Raw genomic sequence first — 17,156 nt, 5'->3', positions numbered from 1 at the left:
ATTGATTCTGTTCATTTTTAACAAGAATTTAAAATAAAAATGAGAAAGAAACATTTTGTGCTCCCCATGCAGGAAAATAGGTTAAAGACTGATTCTTTTTGTCTTTTTTTTTTTTTTTTTTTCTGTCAGTCATGGGGCTTGAACTCTGGGCCTAGTCACTGTTCCTAAGTTCTTCAGTTCAAGACCAGTGCTTTCCCACTTGAGCCCTAGCATCACTTCCAGTTTTCTCGTAGTTAATTGGAGATAAGAGTCTCACAGACTTTCCTGCCAGGGCTGGCTTTGAACCACCATCCTCAGATCTCAACCTCCTGAGTAGCTAGGATTACAAGCATGAGCCATGGGTGCCCAGCACCTTTTTTTTTTTTTTTTTTTTTTTTTTTGTCGGTCGTGGAGCTTGAACTCTGGGCCTGAGCACTGTCCCTCAGAGGCTCTTCAGCTCAGGGCAAGCTTCATGGACTTTCCTGCCCAGGCTGGCTTTGAACCACAATCCTCAGATTTCAGCCTTCTGAGTAGCTAGGATTATAGGCGTGAGCCACCGGTGCCTGGCATTTTTTTGTCTTTATCATTGTTCTCTTAGCACTGTTCAGCCAGTCTCTTCTATACCATCAGGACTGTGTTCATTCTTCCTGATCATATTAAAATTTCAGGAAACTCTTTCCTTAAAGTTTTTTTTTTTTTTTTTTTGGTCTGGTCGTGGGGCCTGAACCCTGGTCCTGGGTGCTGTCCCTAAGCTCTTCAGCTCAAGGCTAGCGCTCTACCACTTGAGCCACAGTGCCACTTCTGGCTTTTTTCTTTTTTGCTTATGTGGTGCTAAGGAATCGAACCCAGGGCCTCAGGCATGCAAGGCAAGTGCTCTACCACTGAGCCACCTTCCCAGCCCTTTTTCCTTAAAGTTTATGAGGGTATTTCATAGTGAGAAAAAAAAAAAAACTAGCAAAATCTGGTTAGGTACGGGCAATTTCTAATATTTCCTATCCATCTCCATCCTTACAGACGGCAATATCATTCTCTTAATTCCTGCCCTCCGCTTTTGTCTCCTGGGTCTAGGTGTCAACATTGCATACTTGAACACTGGCATCGGAGGACACAAAGCTCCCAGTTTGGCAGACCGACAGCGGGAATACCTTTTAGACATGATCCCTCCCCGGTCTATATCGCAGTCCATTAGTGGACAGAAATAACGCCTGTTCCACTTGTACTGCCTAACCTTGAACCCTTTACCCCTTTCCTCTCCTGTTGCTCCCAACTTCCGTCGCATGCAGTGCCTGTACTGGTGCCTACCATACACGGAAAGCAAAACTGAAAAAACAGAAGACAAAAAATAGAAATCAACAAGAAAATACACGCCCTGCCCCACCACCTCCCCTTTGTTTCATACTGCTGCGATCTGTTATCCTGCCACTCAATCTTCTCTCTTCAATTCTTTAACAATGAGGTGGATCTTTGCCTCTGATAGAGGTCAGAATGAGGTCCTGGGGAGAATTTAAGCCCTCTGTCATGTGTTTCTAAAGTTTGTTTTATGCTATAATTATTACCATTTTTAATTATATTGTGTGTCCTCCCTTTGTTCAGTGGACGGTTATATCTCCCCCCACACACAACTTTTTTCTGTTTTCTTTTTGTCCCTTCCCTCTCCTCATAATCTCTCCCCTCCTTCTTCCCTTCCTTCCTGATTTTTTTTTTTTTTTTGTAAACATAAATGACATTCAGTTCAGTGATAGGAGCATTGCAGGTTGCAGTAGGGTCCTCCACTGCCAAGTAGGACATGATTGAGAGTTAGAGGCAGAGGTTTTGAATGCACTTAACCTGAGTTGTGGGGTGAATGACATCAAGCAGGAGGAATAATACCCAGTTGTGGGTGTTTGGGGGCTGGACTGTTGGGGAGGCAGTGTTTAATATTAAAGTCAGGCTCTAAGGATGAGGGGGGAAAAGCCTAGAGAGCGAAGCTTTAAAATACTCCGGAGTTTATCCATGTGAGGGGGCAGGGAGGTATCATAATGTAACATAATGGTAAGCCAAGGAGGACAGAGCAGGGCCTGGCCTTCTGGAGCTGGGGGATTAAAATTGGTCTCCAGGGGGAGCATGAAAGTATTCCAGGCCAACTAGTCCAAAATTGTTTTCTCTGTAAAATTTTTCCTACCCCACTTGCATCCCCTTGTTGAAAATCATAATCTTCCCTCTCCCCCCCCCCCAGCCCCATCTATAATAGAGAGGAACAATTGTTCCCAAGCTGAAGTTGGCTGGATTCCTACAAGTTGGAATGGGCATGAGTCAGATGACAGAAAGAAAGGAGAAAACAGGAGAATGAGATATCTCCCCCAACACTTGAGATTCTCACATTTGTCTCTCCCGTTGCCCTCTGAGTGCCGAGATGGTTGAGGGCCTCTAACCAGGTTGGAGTCCTGCCCTGACCCTGCTGCACTGACTGCAGAACCAGTTGCTCAAAGCCAACCAGCTCATGTCAAAGCAGCTGTGGACCTCTGCTATCCAGGTGTTGTCTTCTCCTTCCCCCAGAATTTTTTAATTTTGCTTTTTTATTTTGTTTTATTCTTCAGCGCTACTAATGTAGAGAATGAATTGAATTGTGCAATGTTGCAGATCTGGGGATTAGAGAGATTAGCATCCCATTTGTCCACTTGGTTGGGTAAGAGGGAGGGGACCAGGGCTGCTTTTGAGGTAAGAGAAGCCCCTGAAAAGCAGGGTTCTCTCCTTGTGGTGTACATGCTCTAGACGCTGCCCGGATGCACTGGGAAACTCTTCACACAGAGGTATATGGAGTTGTGTAATATTTTGTCACCTGAGGAAGTCCCCTCATTTTTATTATTAAAAATTAATTTTTTAAGTAAGAAGGCACTTTTAAAATTACACACACAAACTGCACATCTTCCTCATAAGATTTAGGGTGGAGTGGGAGAAGGAGCTGAAATCAGGCTCAATTCCCCCACTTTGGCCTTTATTCCCCACACCCCAGTGCACTGTGGGTGATTATACTGGCCCTACGGGCCTTCCTGGCTTTTTTTTCTTTCCTCCTCCCAAATTCATTGAGCACTTAATAAGGAGCAGAGATGCAGCCAGTGTCTGGGCTCCCCACGTGGTGGAATGATCTGGAAGCTAGATGCTAGTAAAAAGTAGTGTCATCAGGTCATTTCCAGTATTTTTCTGGGGAATGTGGTACCGCTGACGGTAAGTGGTGGGAGAGGGAGGGGGGTAATGGAAGTGGGTCTAGGGTTATTTTAAAATTATATATATATATAAATATATAAAGATATATTCTTACATCTTTTCTTTGCCCTCTGTGCTTCGAAAGCACTGGTTTTGCTTTTCTCTCTTCCACAAAATTGGAAGCTTTTTTTTTTTTAAATATTTTTTTTCTACAGGTCATCTAGCCTTGTGGCATGTCTGTCTAGCCTCTCCCCACTCCATGATGAAGTGCCATTTCTGTTGTCTCCCTGACCCCCAGCTCAGAGGTGCTCAGAGGTACAAGGTGCCCAATTTTGTCAGTTGAGATTAAAAGGAACAGAGAATGTGCAATACCGTCTGGCTGGGGGCTGTCCCTGCCAGGAGCAAAGTCCCTTCCCTGGGAGCTAGGCCACCTTGAGTGGGGTATGGAAGTAAGATGTGTAGAAACAGGGAATGGTGTGGAAGAAAAGCCTATAGTCCATTGCCTGCTAGGTGCTTCGGCCATAGGGGAGAGGGTGGAATCTTCCCTGGTTTTATCTCTTCAGGGTCAATTACATAGAAGCTGCTTGTTGACTAATATAGCTCTGTGACCCTTTGCTCAATTGCTGAGGTTTGAATTCTTACTCTCTCTTCTCCCTATTTTCATACCCTACCCAGGGATTAGTGATGGGGGTAAGGTCTCCTTAATCATGATAAAGTATTAGCTTTCCACCTCCCCTTCTCTCCCTCTCCCAGTCCCTTTGTCTTCTTCAAGTCTGAACTTTTTCATCATTGATTGCCTGTGTCCCTCCAAGTCCATCATTACTGTCATCCCCAGGCTTTGGGCCCTGTAGACACTAATCCTCATGCCCCAAGAAGAGGAGGAGAGACTCTGGATTCAGACAGCTGTCCTTATGGAGCTCTGAATTTCAGGGTATTAATAGAGTGGAGAATAGAGTTCTGCCTGGCTTCCTCCAGACCCAGAGGCACTAAACGCAGTCATTCACGGTGGTGTCTTAACTCCATAGAAACCTGGAAAGATGAAATGGGTGGATTAGTGATAAGGCTTGGTAAAACTAGGGAACAGAGGTCCTTATTTGTCAATTTTCTTTTGTCACTTGACCACAGCATCAGGACTCCCTCCATCTCTGGAATAAGTATTTTCCCCACATTTTTGGATACATGTATGGTAGACATTTTTTTTTTCTTAAAGACACAGATAAATGTTTTCTGCTTTGGTTACCCTTTCCTTTCCCCTTTAAAAGGAATTAGCTATAGAACTGCTTTGTAAAGATGCTTCTTGATATTTTACTTTTGTTCCTTTTCCTCAACCATTCCCTTTTCTCCCCATTCCTCCAGAAGGCATAACCTTCTTTCCATACCCTCTTCCCCCACCTGGTCCTAGGCTCCCTTCCCTTCCATCAAGATCTTCATTAGCTTATGATATTTGCTGCCGAGATGTTATAACAAGGACTCATTCGTGTATATAAGCTATTTCTTGATCCATTTAAAAGGAATTGTACATTGTGTAGAAAAAAAAAAAAACGAAAAAGAGAAAAAAAAAAAAAAAGCCCTAGCCATGGATATTGTGAAACTGTGTTATGTCATTTTGTAATGTGCCCGTTTGTGTATGATCCGTGCAAAAGGGTTTCTGGGGAAGGGGAGGGGGTAGGGAGGCAGGGCTGTGGAGGGTGGGTAGGGGAGTCAGCCAGGCCCAGAAAACTGAGACTGGCACTGCTCCAACCCAGTCCTCCTTAGAGATGCCACCTCCCCCACCACCCACCCCTAATTTGTGCCTTGCCTCCCCACCCTGGAGTAGTCCCTCCGGGTCACCAGCACTGCCTTGGCAGAGCCCACTCCCTACCCTAACCTGCCCACTCTCCTTACCCCCCAGCATTTGGTTGATTCTGTGGGGAAGTGCTGGGGGTTGGGAGGTAGCCGAGGAATGGGCAGTTCCCGGGGGCATTGAAACCAAGTATTATTATGAATTGTAATTGTATTTGCACTGTTTTTTTTTCCTCTGATTGCATCAGCATATATACAATATACCTGTATAACAAAATTAAGTGTCAACCTTTCTTATGCAAGGGATTCACCCAACCCCCTAAAGAAACGAACCCGATCTCCTGGGCCCTTGAGGGTGGATGATGAAGGGACAGTAGATGGGATCCTAAGGAGGTTTCACCTGAAGAGAACCACATCCACCTGCCCAGTGCAAGGTTGTGTGCGTTTAGGCGAGGCTGGGCTTCTGTGAAGACCAGGGAGGATGTTGTGTGTTGTGGAGGGTAAGGAGAGCCACCACACAAAGGGAGGCAGTCTGGAGACTGGGTTCTCCTACTGACTTGCTGTGTGATCTTTTTTCATTTTCTGGGTCTCAGTTTTGTTGGTTTTGTTATTGGTTTTGTTTTGTTTTAAATCAGTGAAGTGGGGGGAAATTTTGGCCACCAATTTGAAGTTCTAAGCTTCCTACCTACCAAAAACAAAAAACAAGGCAAGGGAAGTGTTTGGTTGAAAACAAGGAGGAAATAAAAGCATTCAAGTGGTTTCTTCTGTGACGGTGCCTTTGGAGAGCTGCCCATCCCCTACTTTAACCTCAGTCTGGGAGAGGCAACAATGATGTGTCTAGGATGTCAGCTCAGTGACATCTCTGCCATCTGAGGGTAAGGACCAGGCCCCCAGCCCCACCTAACAACCAGCCATAAAGCCTGCAAGGGTGATTGAACACCCCAGGTTGGTGGTCTAGTTATTTGCTGCTTTGGTGAAATAGGACTTGGAACTTCCCTTATCACCTTAGTGACAAAAGAGAAGAGTTCAGATGTAGCCCACATCTTTCCTTCCCTCAGATCTGGTCTGTACCCCCTATGGGCAGCCGTTTCACAGTCTATCTTCTTTAGGGGCCCATTTAATTTCCCCACAGCCTGGGCTATTCCCACTCTCCAGGTTCTTGGCTGGTAAAGTCTGGAGAGGACGGATGATGGGTGAGGCCTTGGTAAAGGTGGAAGGATAGATTGGGGTGGGTGGGGTGCAGGGAGGGGGGATGGGGAATGGCCTTCCCTGAATCGGGTGGGTGGGAGGGGAACAAGACCCTTTTGCACAACTCTCTTTAAGTTTCCTTTTTTTCTTTTTTAACTCATTCTAATTTTCTGCATTGTGTTCGGGAAATAAAGTGAAAAAACTTAAGACCAAGAGAAACTGGTTTTCAAAAAGGCAAATATACTCCCATCTGTTTCAGATGCTGCTGAGCATTTCGGCAGTGACAGATTCAAATAATAAGCTAATTTTTGGAGAAAGGATTAAAAGAAAAAAAAACTTTGTAATATTTATCACTTGCAAGCTATGTTTAATAAAGAAAGGAATGGTTTCTAAACTTTCCTGTGGCTTGTGCTTTAGTCATATGGGAATGGGAACAGTAGTTTGGTGGGAGAATTTTAGGGGTAAATGGTAGATGAATTATGGTTTATATACAATCCATAGGTACCTCTCATTCATATCCTGCAATTATGATGATTGTTTTACCTACTTATATGTTTTCCCCACTTCAAATGTTCTAGAAGCCACTGACCAAAAGTATTAGAAGTAAAAGATTGAGTTCCCGCCCGGCGCTGGTGGCTCATGCCTGTAATCTAGCTACTCAGGAGGCTGAGATCTGAGGATCGCAGTTCAAAGCCAGCCCAGGCAGGAGAGACCATGTGACTCCCATCTCCAATAAACCACCAGAAAACCGGAAGTGGTGCTGTGGCTCAAGTGATAGATCACTCGCCTTAAGCTGAAGAGTGCAGAGTAGCGCCCAAGCCCCAGAGTTCAAGCCCCACGACTGACAAAAATAAATTTCAAAAAATTAAAAAAACAAAACACTTTTCTCCAGATTGGCTGGCAGCAAGTGTCCTTATAGCAAGTAGGGATTCTCACTTCTCGGCAAACCGCAAGCTATTAGAGGCTACAGTGCACAGTATTAACCAGGTCCTTTTAAAAAAAGTATTTACATTTCCAATAAGAGGAGAGGATGTCATCCCCTTGGGGATGTGAAGTATGGGTGTTTCTAGCTCTTTCCTCCCATACTAAGGTACAGTTAAATAGCTTCTGCACCTTGTGTGGAGGAACAGAGCCTGGCCTTACTGGAATCTTACTATTACTCTATGTGAGCCCAGAGGAGACAATATTTGAGGTCCTCTAAGACCCTCCTGCTTTTTGGCACAAAATGGAGGGAGTGCCTGGGGCTTTGGTTTTAGGGCTTTAGAGCTGAATGAGGAGTTGTGGAGGGCTACTGGGTGACTGGCAAAGGGAGGAGTGGAAAAGATGCCCTCAGGGCCACCTTCCCATTGAGACGGATAGCTAGAGTGTCTGTCCCATAGCTCTGCTCATTCTAAAGGGATTCAAGACCGTCCCAACCCCAAATCAAATTAATGGTAATTAAACGGGAGGGATACCATCTCTAGTAGGGGCCTGGGAATTTGGTTGCCCAGAACAGCTCATATGAGTTCAGTTCAGGACTCAGGTTGTAAGAGGTGATCCAAGAACTCAGCCATAGGGCACAGGTTGCCCATCCCTGGGTTAGGCCTCAACCTGGGCGGGAGGGAGACAGATTTTAGACGAGGCATTGTGAGTGGAGCTGATAGAGCCCTTGCCTTGCCTCTCCACTCTGGAGGGAGGACCTTTAAAGCGTTAAATCTTTGGGTAGATTCATATTTGGATCAAGGGGTTATGAAGCAGAAGTGATTTGGTTTGGAAGAACTCCCAACTGAACTTGGCTCAGTTTGAGTCATTTGGTATATTGTAGGGGTCACCAGATTTTCCCTGCCCCGCCTGGGAGAGAAACCTCTGGTTCTCTCCTGACTCCGGGCTGACAGGGACTTCTTTGGTAGCATCTGGGAAACAGCCAACTTGGAGGCCTTAAGCTATTGGCAGCTGTTCCAGGGTTACCTGTGGGTGGTGGAGCAGCGAGACTAATATCCCAAGGCCTCAGGTACCACCAGTTCTCCCCACCAACTTTCCACTTGAACCCCCTCACCTGGGTGATAAGCTCCATTTTCTTCCCTGACTTTCCTCCACTCTGAGCCTGGCCTCCATAAGACCCAGCCCTGACTGAGGCAGGCTGAGCTGTGGCCTGGCATTCTCGGGTTCCCTGTCTGCAAAGGGAGCTGCCCGGTCGGAAGATCAGCAACAAGGCCTTCTTGGAGCCTCCACTCCCCAGGGATGGAGGAGGGTGGCCCACTTCTTCCACCTCTGGCCTATGCCTTGGGAGCTCCAGTTCAGTCCACCCTGCTAATCTAGCTCGCCAGGCCTCCTTCCACTCCCCGCAGCTAACACATTCCTAAGGAGAAGTGCTCCTTCCTGCTCTGGCCTTATGATGATACATTGGCCCTTACCTGTGTCTCCAGCCAAGGAAGAAGCAGAACATGCAAGCGATGGCAGCCAGGCCCACGTGGGTGCCCACGACCACCCAGGCAGTGAGTTGCCCTCACCCTGGCTACAAGGGCAGCCAGCCTTGGATCCTAGACACAGCCATCTGTCAGAGGCCTAGGTGGAAAACAAAGCCTGGTCCTGCTATTCCCTAAAGACCAGGAGTCATAGGTCTCAAGGGAGGGGCTTTCTTTGACCACAGCCCTACTACCTTCCTACTGAACCCCACTCTCCAGGGGTGGCCAGGGGTACATCACGCAGAGAGACGAGGTACACTGGTGTTCCCATGCCCCAAACCATTGAAGGCCTGAAGCTTGATCTCATGGAATGCAGCCGGCTCCGCAGGGAGCAAGGCAAATGAGGGAACAGGAATCTCGGTGTCTGTGGTGACATCACACTGACAAAGGGTGGAATAAAAAGATGGTACACCTTCCAACAATGGTATAAAAAGACATAGAGGCCAGGTGTCTGTGGCTCATGCCTGTAGTCCTAGCTACTCAAGGGGCAAGGTCTGAGGATTGTGGTCCAAAGCTAGCCTGGGCAGAAAAGTCCATGAGATTGTGTCTCCCATTAATGCCACCAAAAAGCTGGAAGAGGAACTGTGGTTCAAGTGGTAGAGCACTAACCTTGAGTAGAAAATAACTAAGGGACGTTTAAGTATCCATAGTTCTGAATTCAAGCCCCAGGACCAGCCCCCCCCCCAAAAAAAAAGATGTAAGAATGTTGGCACTTATCTATAAGCCTCAGCCACAGCCATGCAGGAAGTTGAGACAGGAAGACTGCGTGAACCCAGGAATTCAAGAGTAGCCTGGGGAACATAGATCTTGTCTCAAAAAAACAAAAAAGTACAAAGCATCAGGGCTTCACTAGGTCTGTGTAAAGGAAGGAACTGACACTGCTGGCCAGAAGAAGCGGCCCTTCAAAACAGATGGCTGGCAGCTTCCAGTGAGAGAGTTTGAAGCCATGCATGGGCTCCAGCTGGGGTGGCAACTCCCCGGAGGTCTGCACGGAGGTGGCGTTGAGCACCTTGGTGGAGAAGCCCCAGGGCAGCAGGAGCTGCAGAGGAGAGAATGGTCTGATGAACAGCTCCTGCCCACCTGAGGCCACAGACACTACAGGACTAGAGCAGCTGTCATTCACTGCTGTCCATGGTGGAGGCAAGGATGGGGACAGAGTCATGACTGGCTCCCTCTGCCCCATAGGTCCGTAAGTAGATGGTGTAGGCCGTGGTGGGCTCCAGGCCGGAGAAGATGTGGTCAAAGGTACCTTGGCTCACAGGCTCTTGGAGCTCCAGGCCAGCTGCCTCAGATGCACAGCAGCTTAGCAAGTCAGCACTCTGTCTCACTAGCCACATAGAGTGGAGATGCAGCCCCTTCAGGGGCCTAGCTGGGCTAATCAGGCTTCCAAGGAGAGCTGGGATGGGGGCAGGAGCTGGAGATGGGCAGAGAAAAGGGCCTCCAGATCACACTGAGGAGCAGTGGGGAAGCCCAAGGAGACTTGAAGACAGCAGCAGCCATCGCAGACAACCACAGACCCAGGGACTTGGGAAGAGCCCAGAAAGATTCTAGAAGTTAGCAAGGAGGCTGGAACTCAATGAATAAGAAGGACTTTCCCAGGCAGCTCCAGGAGACCAGTGGCTGTGGATGACCCCTGGCAATGCACTCCAACCCAGCGGTCTGGTGTACCGTGAGTGTCAAGATCTCTGGCTCCTGCAGCAGCTGTGGGGCTCCCACTGCTCAGTGGAAAGGGACAGACAGGTAAACAGAGTAGAAAAGAATTCTCTCATCCCTCATGGTCTGATCAAAACCCCTTTCTACACACCCCCATACATGATCAGTCCTTGATGCTGGACTTAGCAATTACTCATCTCGTGTGTGTGTGTGTGTGTGTGTGTGTGTGTGTGTGTGTGTGTGTGTGTGTGTGTGTGTATGTGAATCCTGGGCTGGAACTCAGGGCCTGGGCACTGTTCTTGACCTTTTTTTTGCTCAAGAGTAATGCTGTACCTTGAGCCATAGCCCCACTTCCAGCATGCATTGTGTGTGTGCATGTGTGTGTGTGTGTGCATGTGCACACGTGCATACACATTTAATTGGAGATGAGTGTCCTGCAGGGGCTGTCTTTGAACCTGTTCTCAGATCTCAACCTCCTGAGTAAGTAGGCCACTGGCACCCTGGCCCTGATTCGTTGTTTTACAGATCAAGAAAATGATTTGCCCAAAGTGGCAGGACAGAAATGTAGCTTTCCTGGTTCCAGATCAGAAATAACAGCTTCTCCCTCTCCCTTTCAAGCTCCAATTAAAAAATGATTTATCCCTTTGGGGCTGGGAATGTGGCTCAGTGGTAGCATGCTTGCCTTGCATGAGTGAAGCCCTGGGTTCGATTCCTCAGTACCACATAAACAGAAAACTCTGGAAATGGCGCTGTGGCTCAAGTGGTAGAGTGCTAGCCTTGAGCAAAAGAAAGAAATAAAGACAGTGCCCAGACCCTGAATTCAAGCCCCAGGACTGACCAAAAAAAAAAAAAAAAGGTGTGTGTGTGTGTGTGTGTGTGTGTGTGTGTGTGTGTGTGTGTGTGTGTGTGTGTGTGTGTGTGTGTGTGTGTGTGTGTCCCAGCAGGGTGTGTGTGTGTGTGTGTGTGTGTGTGTGTGTGTGTGTGTGTGTCCCAGCAGGGCACGGTGGCTCACGCCTGTAATCCTAGCTACTCAGGAGGCTGAGATCAGAGGATCTTCCAGTTCAAAGCCAGCCTGGGTAGGAAAGTCTATGAGACTCATCTCCAATTAGCCACCAGAAGAACGGAAGTGGTGCTATGGTTTAAGTGGTAGAGTGTTCATGTTGAGCAAGTATCCTTCAGTGGAATTTTGTCAGAGGTTTTTGCAAGTCTGTGACCAGGCTCCAGAACTGTTATTTTTCCCACTACCTGTACTCCATTATTTATGCCCTGGAGTCCCCTAGTGGCTAACTGCAGTATGACTCCCTTCTCAGACTGCGGCAGCATCTCAGATTTAGGCTGCAATCTAACTTGGTTTCTGCTCAGTTTTCAGCACCCAGCTTATGCTTGGCATACTTAATTAAGAAGTCCCTTTCCATCCTTTGCCCAAGTCCAGGCCTGGGTTCCCACTGTAACCCCTCTTCTAGGTGGTGAGCTCCAAAAAGCCCATAATGGAGGGCTTCCCTGTATCTCACTGTTGCATAATACCTAACACAAAGTAGGTACTGAAAATTACAAAGTGCAGCCAGAGGGGCTGGGCATGTGGCTTAGTGGTAGAATGCTTGCCTAGCATGCATGAAGCCCTGGGTTTGATTCCTCAGTACCACATAAACAGAAAAAGCCAGAAGTGGTGCTGTGGTTCAAGTGGTAGAGTGCTAGCCTTGAGCAAAAGAAGCTCAGGTCCAGTACCCAGGACCTGAGTTCAAGCCCCAGGAGTGGCAAAAAAAAAAAAAAAATGCAGCCAGGCACCAGTAGCTCACACCTGTAATCATAGCTACTTAGGAGGCCGAGATCTGAGGATCTGGGTTCGAAGCCAGCCCAGGCAGGAAACCCTGTGAGACTCTTATCTCCAATAAACTGCTCAAGAAAAAACTGGAAATGGTGCTGTGGCTCAAGTGGTAGAGTGCTTGCCTTGAACAAAAGAAGCTCAGGGACAATACAGAGTTCAAGCCCCTAACAAAAGTTAGAAATGCAGCTGTGGCTCCAATGATAGTTTTCAACTAAAAAGCTCAAAGACAGCGCCTAGGCCCTGAGTTCAAACTCCTGAAGTGGCACACACACACACACACACACACACAAAGTATTCAAAATTACCATGAAAAAGGCCAGCAGCTGCACCCTCCCTCTGCCCAGCCCCCACCCTGGTCCTTGCTTACTGCTTAGGGTTAGCTGGGCATCCACATTTCTTGCCACACAGCGGTAGGTGCCCACATCAGCCTGATTCACACTATTGCTATGGAGGATGCCACCAAGCAGCAGGATGACCCAGAGGATGTACAAGTCACGAATACACAGACAGCATCCAGCTCCCAGCTTCTGCCCAGCGTACTGGTAGTTGGCTAGGGCAGTACCCACCGGGGGTCAGCAGTGTTCAGAGCAGAACCGTTCTGCTCCCAGGAGATGGAGGGATTGGGCACCTCTCCCTGCCCCCACCCCCCCCATCAGGCACTGGAAGGGTGCTACGCCAGCCTGCTCCACCTCCACCGACTCTGGAGGTGGGCCGAAGTGGGACAAACCTAGGACACGAAGGCCATATAAACACCCTCTAAGTGGCCTCTGGCCTGTGCCTCATCTTGGTGCTCACACCTGCCACTTCCTGCTACCCTCTTCCCTTTACAGCCCTGCATTCTGCCTGTGCCTTCACCTTCCTCTCTTGACACAGGTGAGGCTGGGGATGTGGCTCTGGAGTTGAACACATGTCTACTGTACAGACGCTCCCAGATTTGATCCCCAGCACTGCAAAAACAAATAAAATTATAGTTTACAATTGTGCGGGTATAAACAAATATAATTGTGTGGCAGTGAGTGACTCACACCTGTAATCCTAGCTACTCAGGAGGCTGAGATCTGAAGATCAAGACTGGAAGCCAGCCTGGGCAGAAAAGACCAGAAGACGCATCTCCAATTAACCACCAAAAAGCTAGAGATTGTGGCTCAAACGGTAGAGCACCAGCCTCAGAGTAGCTAACTAAGCATGCAAAGCCCTGAGTTCAAGCCTCAGTACTGGCACATGTGCATGCATGTGTACTCACACACGCCCCTCCCCCCACATGCACACACAAAGACAAACATATGTTAAGCTGGACTCATTGTTACACATTCCTTCCTTCCTTTCTTTCCTTCCCTCCCTCCCTCCTTCCCTCCCTTTCTCTTTCTCTCATTCTTTCTTCCTTTCTTCTTTTTCTTTTTGCCAGTCCTGGGGCTTGAACTCTGGGCTTGGGCACTGTCCCTCAGCTCTTCAGCTCAAGGCAGGTGCTCTACCACTTGAGCCACAGCACCACTTCTGGCTTTTTCTGCTTATGTGGTACTGAGGAATCAAACCCAGGAACTCATGCATACAAGGCAAGCACTATACCACTGAGCCACCTTCCCAGCCTCTACTTCCAGTTTTTGAGTGGTTAATTGGAGATAAGAGTCTCACGGGAGCCAGGTGCCTAGGTGCCTGTAATCCTAGCTACTCAGGAGGCTGAGATCTGAGGATCATGGTTCAAAGCCAGCCCAGGCAGAAAAGTCTGTGAGACTCTTTTTTGGGGGGGGGGGAGGGCTCGCTCATGGGGCCTGAACTCTGGGCTTGGGCGCTGTCCCTCAGCTCTTCAGCTCAAGGCTAGCGCTCTACCACTTGAGCCACAGCGCAACTTCCGGCTTTTTTTTTAACTTATGTGGTGCTGGGGAATCGAACCCAGGGCCTCAGGCATGCAAGGCTAGCGCTCTACCACTGAGCCACCTTCCCAGCCCGTCTGTGAGACTCTTATCTCCAATAGACCACTCAGAAAACCAGAAGTGGCACTATGGCTCAAGTGGTAGAGCGCTGGCCTTGAGCTGAAGAGCTGAGGGACAGTGCCCAGGCCCAGAGTTCAGGCCCTGACCAACAACAACAAAAAATAAATAAAATAAAATAAAAAATAAAGAGCAAAAAGAGCCTCATGGGGACTTTTCTGTCTGGGCTGGCTTCAAATCATGATCCTCAGATCTCAGCCTCCTGAGTAGCTAGGATTATAGTCATGAGCCACCAGCGCCTGGTTTAGAACTGTTTTGTAGCCCTCTATAAGCATAGATCCAAGACACTGCACCCATGTCTAATGGCCGAGCTGGCACTTTCCAGTCCCACAGTGGGTGCCTCTTTGTCCCATGGGAGCCTTCTGTGGGTACCCCATGCACACTTTTACTCCCGCCCAGGAGCCCAGCCACTTACTTGACAATTGTACTCTGGCCCGCCGGCTCACCAGTTTCCCACAGCAGTTCTGTGCCATGCAGTGGTACTCATGGACTCCAGATAGGGGACTCTGGTGGGATGTTGTGGCTACCAGACGCAGGGAGTCATCTGCTATCAGAGTGGCACCACTGTCATTGACCAGGGCCAGCCCATCCCACTGCCAGGAGATAGCTATGGGCGGTGCCCCGTCCACCTGGCAGGGCAGCAGTAGCAGGTGCCCCCACAATGCCACCATGTCCCCTGGCTCACGCACAAAGGCCAGTTCGGAGCCTGTAGTATGGCCTGTAGGGTAAGCAAACAGACAGGGCCTGTGGCCTCCCGAACCCCACCCTCTGCAAGAGATGATGATGATGAAGAGACAGAACTTGATTTGGGGGAGCGTGGGTGACAGGGGAGGAGCCGGGAGGGAGAGCCTGGCTGACTGTGCAGGGTCAGGCCAGGCAGGCGGTGTGATTGATGGCATCTTTCAACCCCAGGCCCTGGCAATGGAGAGGGGGCAGGACAGGCACAATGGCAAGAGGTCAGGGGCTGAGCCAGGGGCATTGTGCTTCCCTGGGGGGGAGCCCAGCTGCCTGTCTGTCTGAGGGGTCAGCTTCCCAGGACTCCTAGCTCTGAGCCTCCTCCCCCCTTCCCAAATAGGGAAGTGACACACTTAGGTTCTCACACACACTTAGGTAGGATTAGAACTCACAACCTGGAGCCTACCAGCCCTCTAGGGGCTGCACATACCCCTCTCTGGAGGCCACAGGCACAAGTCTCAGGAAACTGTGTCCTTACACACACAGGCCCAGAAAAGCATCGCAGAATTGTGAACTCACATAGACAGACCCCCCTCCCCGGCTCCCCACATCAACACACAGCCCCAGAGGACAAATGTATGGGCAGATAGTGGCCTCTAAGGGACCTTCAAGCCCAGGGCTCGGCCGGGCCCTCCGCAGGGCCTCTCCAGGGCCTCTCCAGGGCTGGCTGCTTGCCCTGTTGCTTTGGAACTGCTCCACACAGGTAACATCCCCTTCTGCTCCACCAGGACGGCCCAAAATGGGGGCCCCAGGAGCCCCCCACCCCTGCAATCCTTCAGGGCCTCTCTCCTCTAGCCCTGCCATCTCTGTCTTCTGTTACCTCCTATCATCTTGCCCCCAGTTCCCCCCACCATGTCTCCCCCTTCTCTTCCATCTACTTCTTCCTGTTCTCTCCCCCGGAGCTTCCCTCATCCCCGGCCCTGCGCCCCCTCCCCTTACCCCAGTCTGGGAGCAGCAGAAGCAGCAGCAGCCCCAGCCCCATGTCCTCCAGGCCAGAGCCCCTCAGTCCTGGGCTACTCCACACATGACTTGGTTCTTCTGCTTTCAGCCTGGAGTCCTCAAGCTGAAGGCATTCCCTACCCCACACTTGGGGGTACAATGGGGGGGCTGACCTTGCTTTGGGGAGCCTAGTATATAGTCCCTGTCCCCTCCTCCCAGGTCCAGGACCCAGACACTGAGACAATTAGGACTGGGGAAAGGGGAGGGGCAGGGGGCTAATGAAATCAGGGCAAAGTTGGGGGATCAGACAGGCCCCTTTCTCAATTCTCCAGAATCTTCTTCAGAGGCCCAGCCTTGCTTCTGCCACCTAATCAGAGTGAAGTTCTAGAGGGAGCTGGTGTCTGCCTCTGCCACTCATCTCTGGGGCTCCAGGGCCTGCATAGGGATGGCTTGGGGTCTGGTTTGGGTCCCTGGGAGGGGGGGAGGAGAGGGGGAGAGGAGATACAGAGCCCTAAGTCTTCTAGCAGCCCCCACTCCTAGCAACACTTGGCAAAGCCCTTCTCACTATTCTTGGTGGGACAATGGATTGGGGCCACTAGGGGCCTGGAGGTTGCTAGCTGGTGGGGGTGGGGACCCAGCCTCCAGCCACCCCATCCTAAAGAAAAGAAAGAGGTCCAGACATCTGCTTGCCAGAATGATTACCTCAAACCCTGGGGCTTCCTCTTACCCACTGAGGCTGGGCGTCAGAAGCATAGACATTGGCTATTTCTGCAGGGTTCCAGCCCCCCCCCTCCCCGCCCCCACCAAAGCAGATCTTCTAGATAGGAAGTGGCTCTTGAAAGTATAGCAGGTATCCATGAGGACTGGGATCTGGGTAGATAGTACAGGGGTTGATCCCTGAATCAAGTCTCTTATCTTTCTTGCATTGGGCTCCATCCTGCCTCTCCTTCCTCCTTCACTCCCCGCACATCTCTGTCTCCTCCCAGGTCATTACCCAGCCTTCTCCAAGACCCCCACCTGGGATCTGCCACAGGAAGAAGTGCAGTCTCTCCCCTGCCTTTCCTCCACTCCCACCCTCAACCTGCCTTCCCCTCCCCTCCCCCTTTGCTCCCCAAGCACTGAGTTTCTCAGTCCAGGGCCTGGGAGGGAGAAGCCCAGGTACTGGGGATTGACTTCCTGCTTGCTAGGGAAGTGCTCTACCACTGGAACTTTGGCTTGGGGCTTCTGATGAGTGTTTCTATCCTTCCCCAAAGAGGCCAAGTGCAAGCAGCTGGACAGGGAAATGGGCATAGGGTCTAAATATTGTTTAGGAAGGAAACTCAAAGAATGAGGCATAGCTTAAGTGTTAGAGTAACTGCCTAGTATGCACAGGGCCCTGAGTTCAAACATCACTACCAGTAGTTTAAAAAAAAAAAAAGCTGGGCGGTGGCTCATGCCTAT

The 17,156-nt window shown here is 49.6% G+C and overlaps 1 protein-coding gene across 4 annotated transcripts in view; it reads left to right on the top strand.

The window, feature by feature from the left end:
* Gatad2b (GATA zinc finger domain containing 2B) overlaps positions 1-6,526 on the top strand; it is a 90,252-nt gene extending 83,726 nt beyond the window's left edge. For all 4 annotated transcript variants that reach the window (XM_070013885.1, XM_070013884.1, XM_070013883.1 and 1 more), the window contains exon 11: positions 1,048-6,526. In XM_070013885.1, the coding sequence (XP_069869986.1) occupies positions 1,048-1,181 (134 nt within the window). In that variant the 3' untranslated portion in view covers positions 1,182-6,526. The remainder of the gene's footprint in view (positions 1-1,047) is intronic.
* Positions 6,527-17,156: the final 10,630 nt, after the last annotated feature.

The sequence above is a fragment of the Dipodomys merriami genome, unplaced genomic scaffold (assembly GCF_024711535.1).
Source record: "Dipodomys merriami isolate MVZ:Mamm:240054 unplaced genomic scaffold, mDipMer1.0.p SCAF_92, whole genome shotgun sequence".
Taxonomy (NCBI): domain Eukaryota; kingdom Metazoa; phylum Chordata; class Mammalia; order Rodentia; family Heteromyidae; genus Dipodomys; species Dipodomys merriami.
The sequence above is the reverse complement of the archived record's forward strand: the minus strand, read 5'-3'. Positions and strand labels throughout refer to the sequence as shown.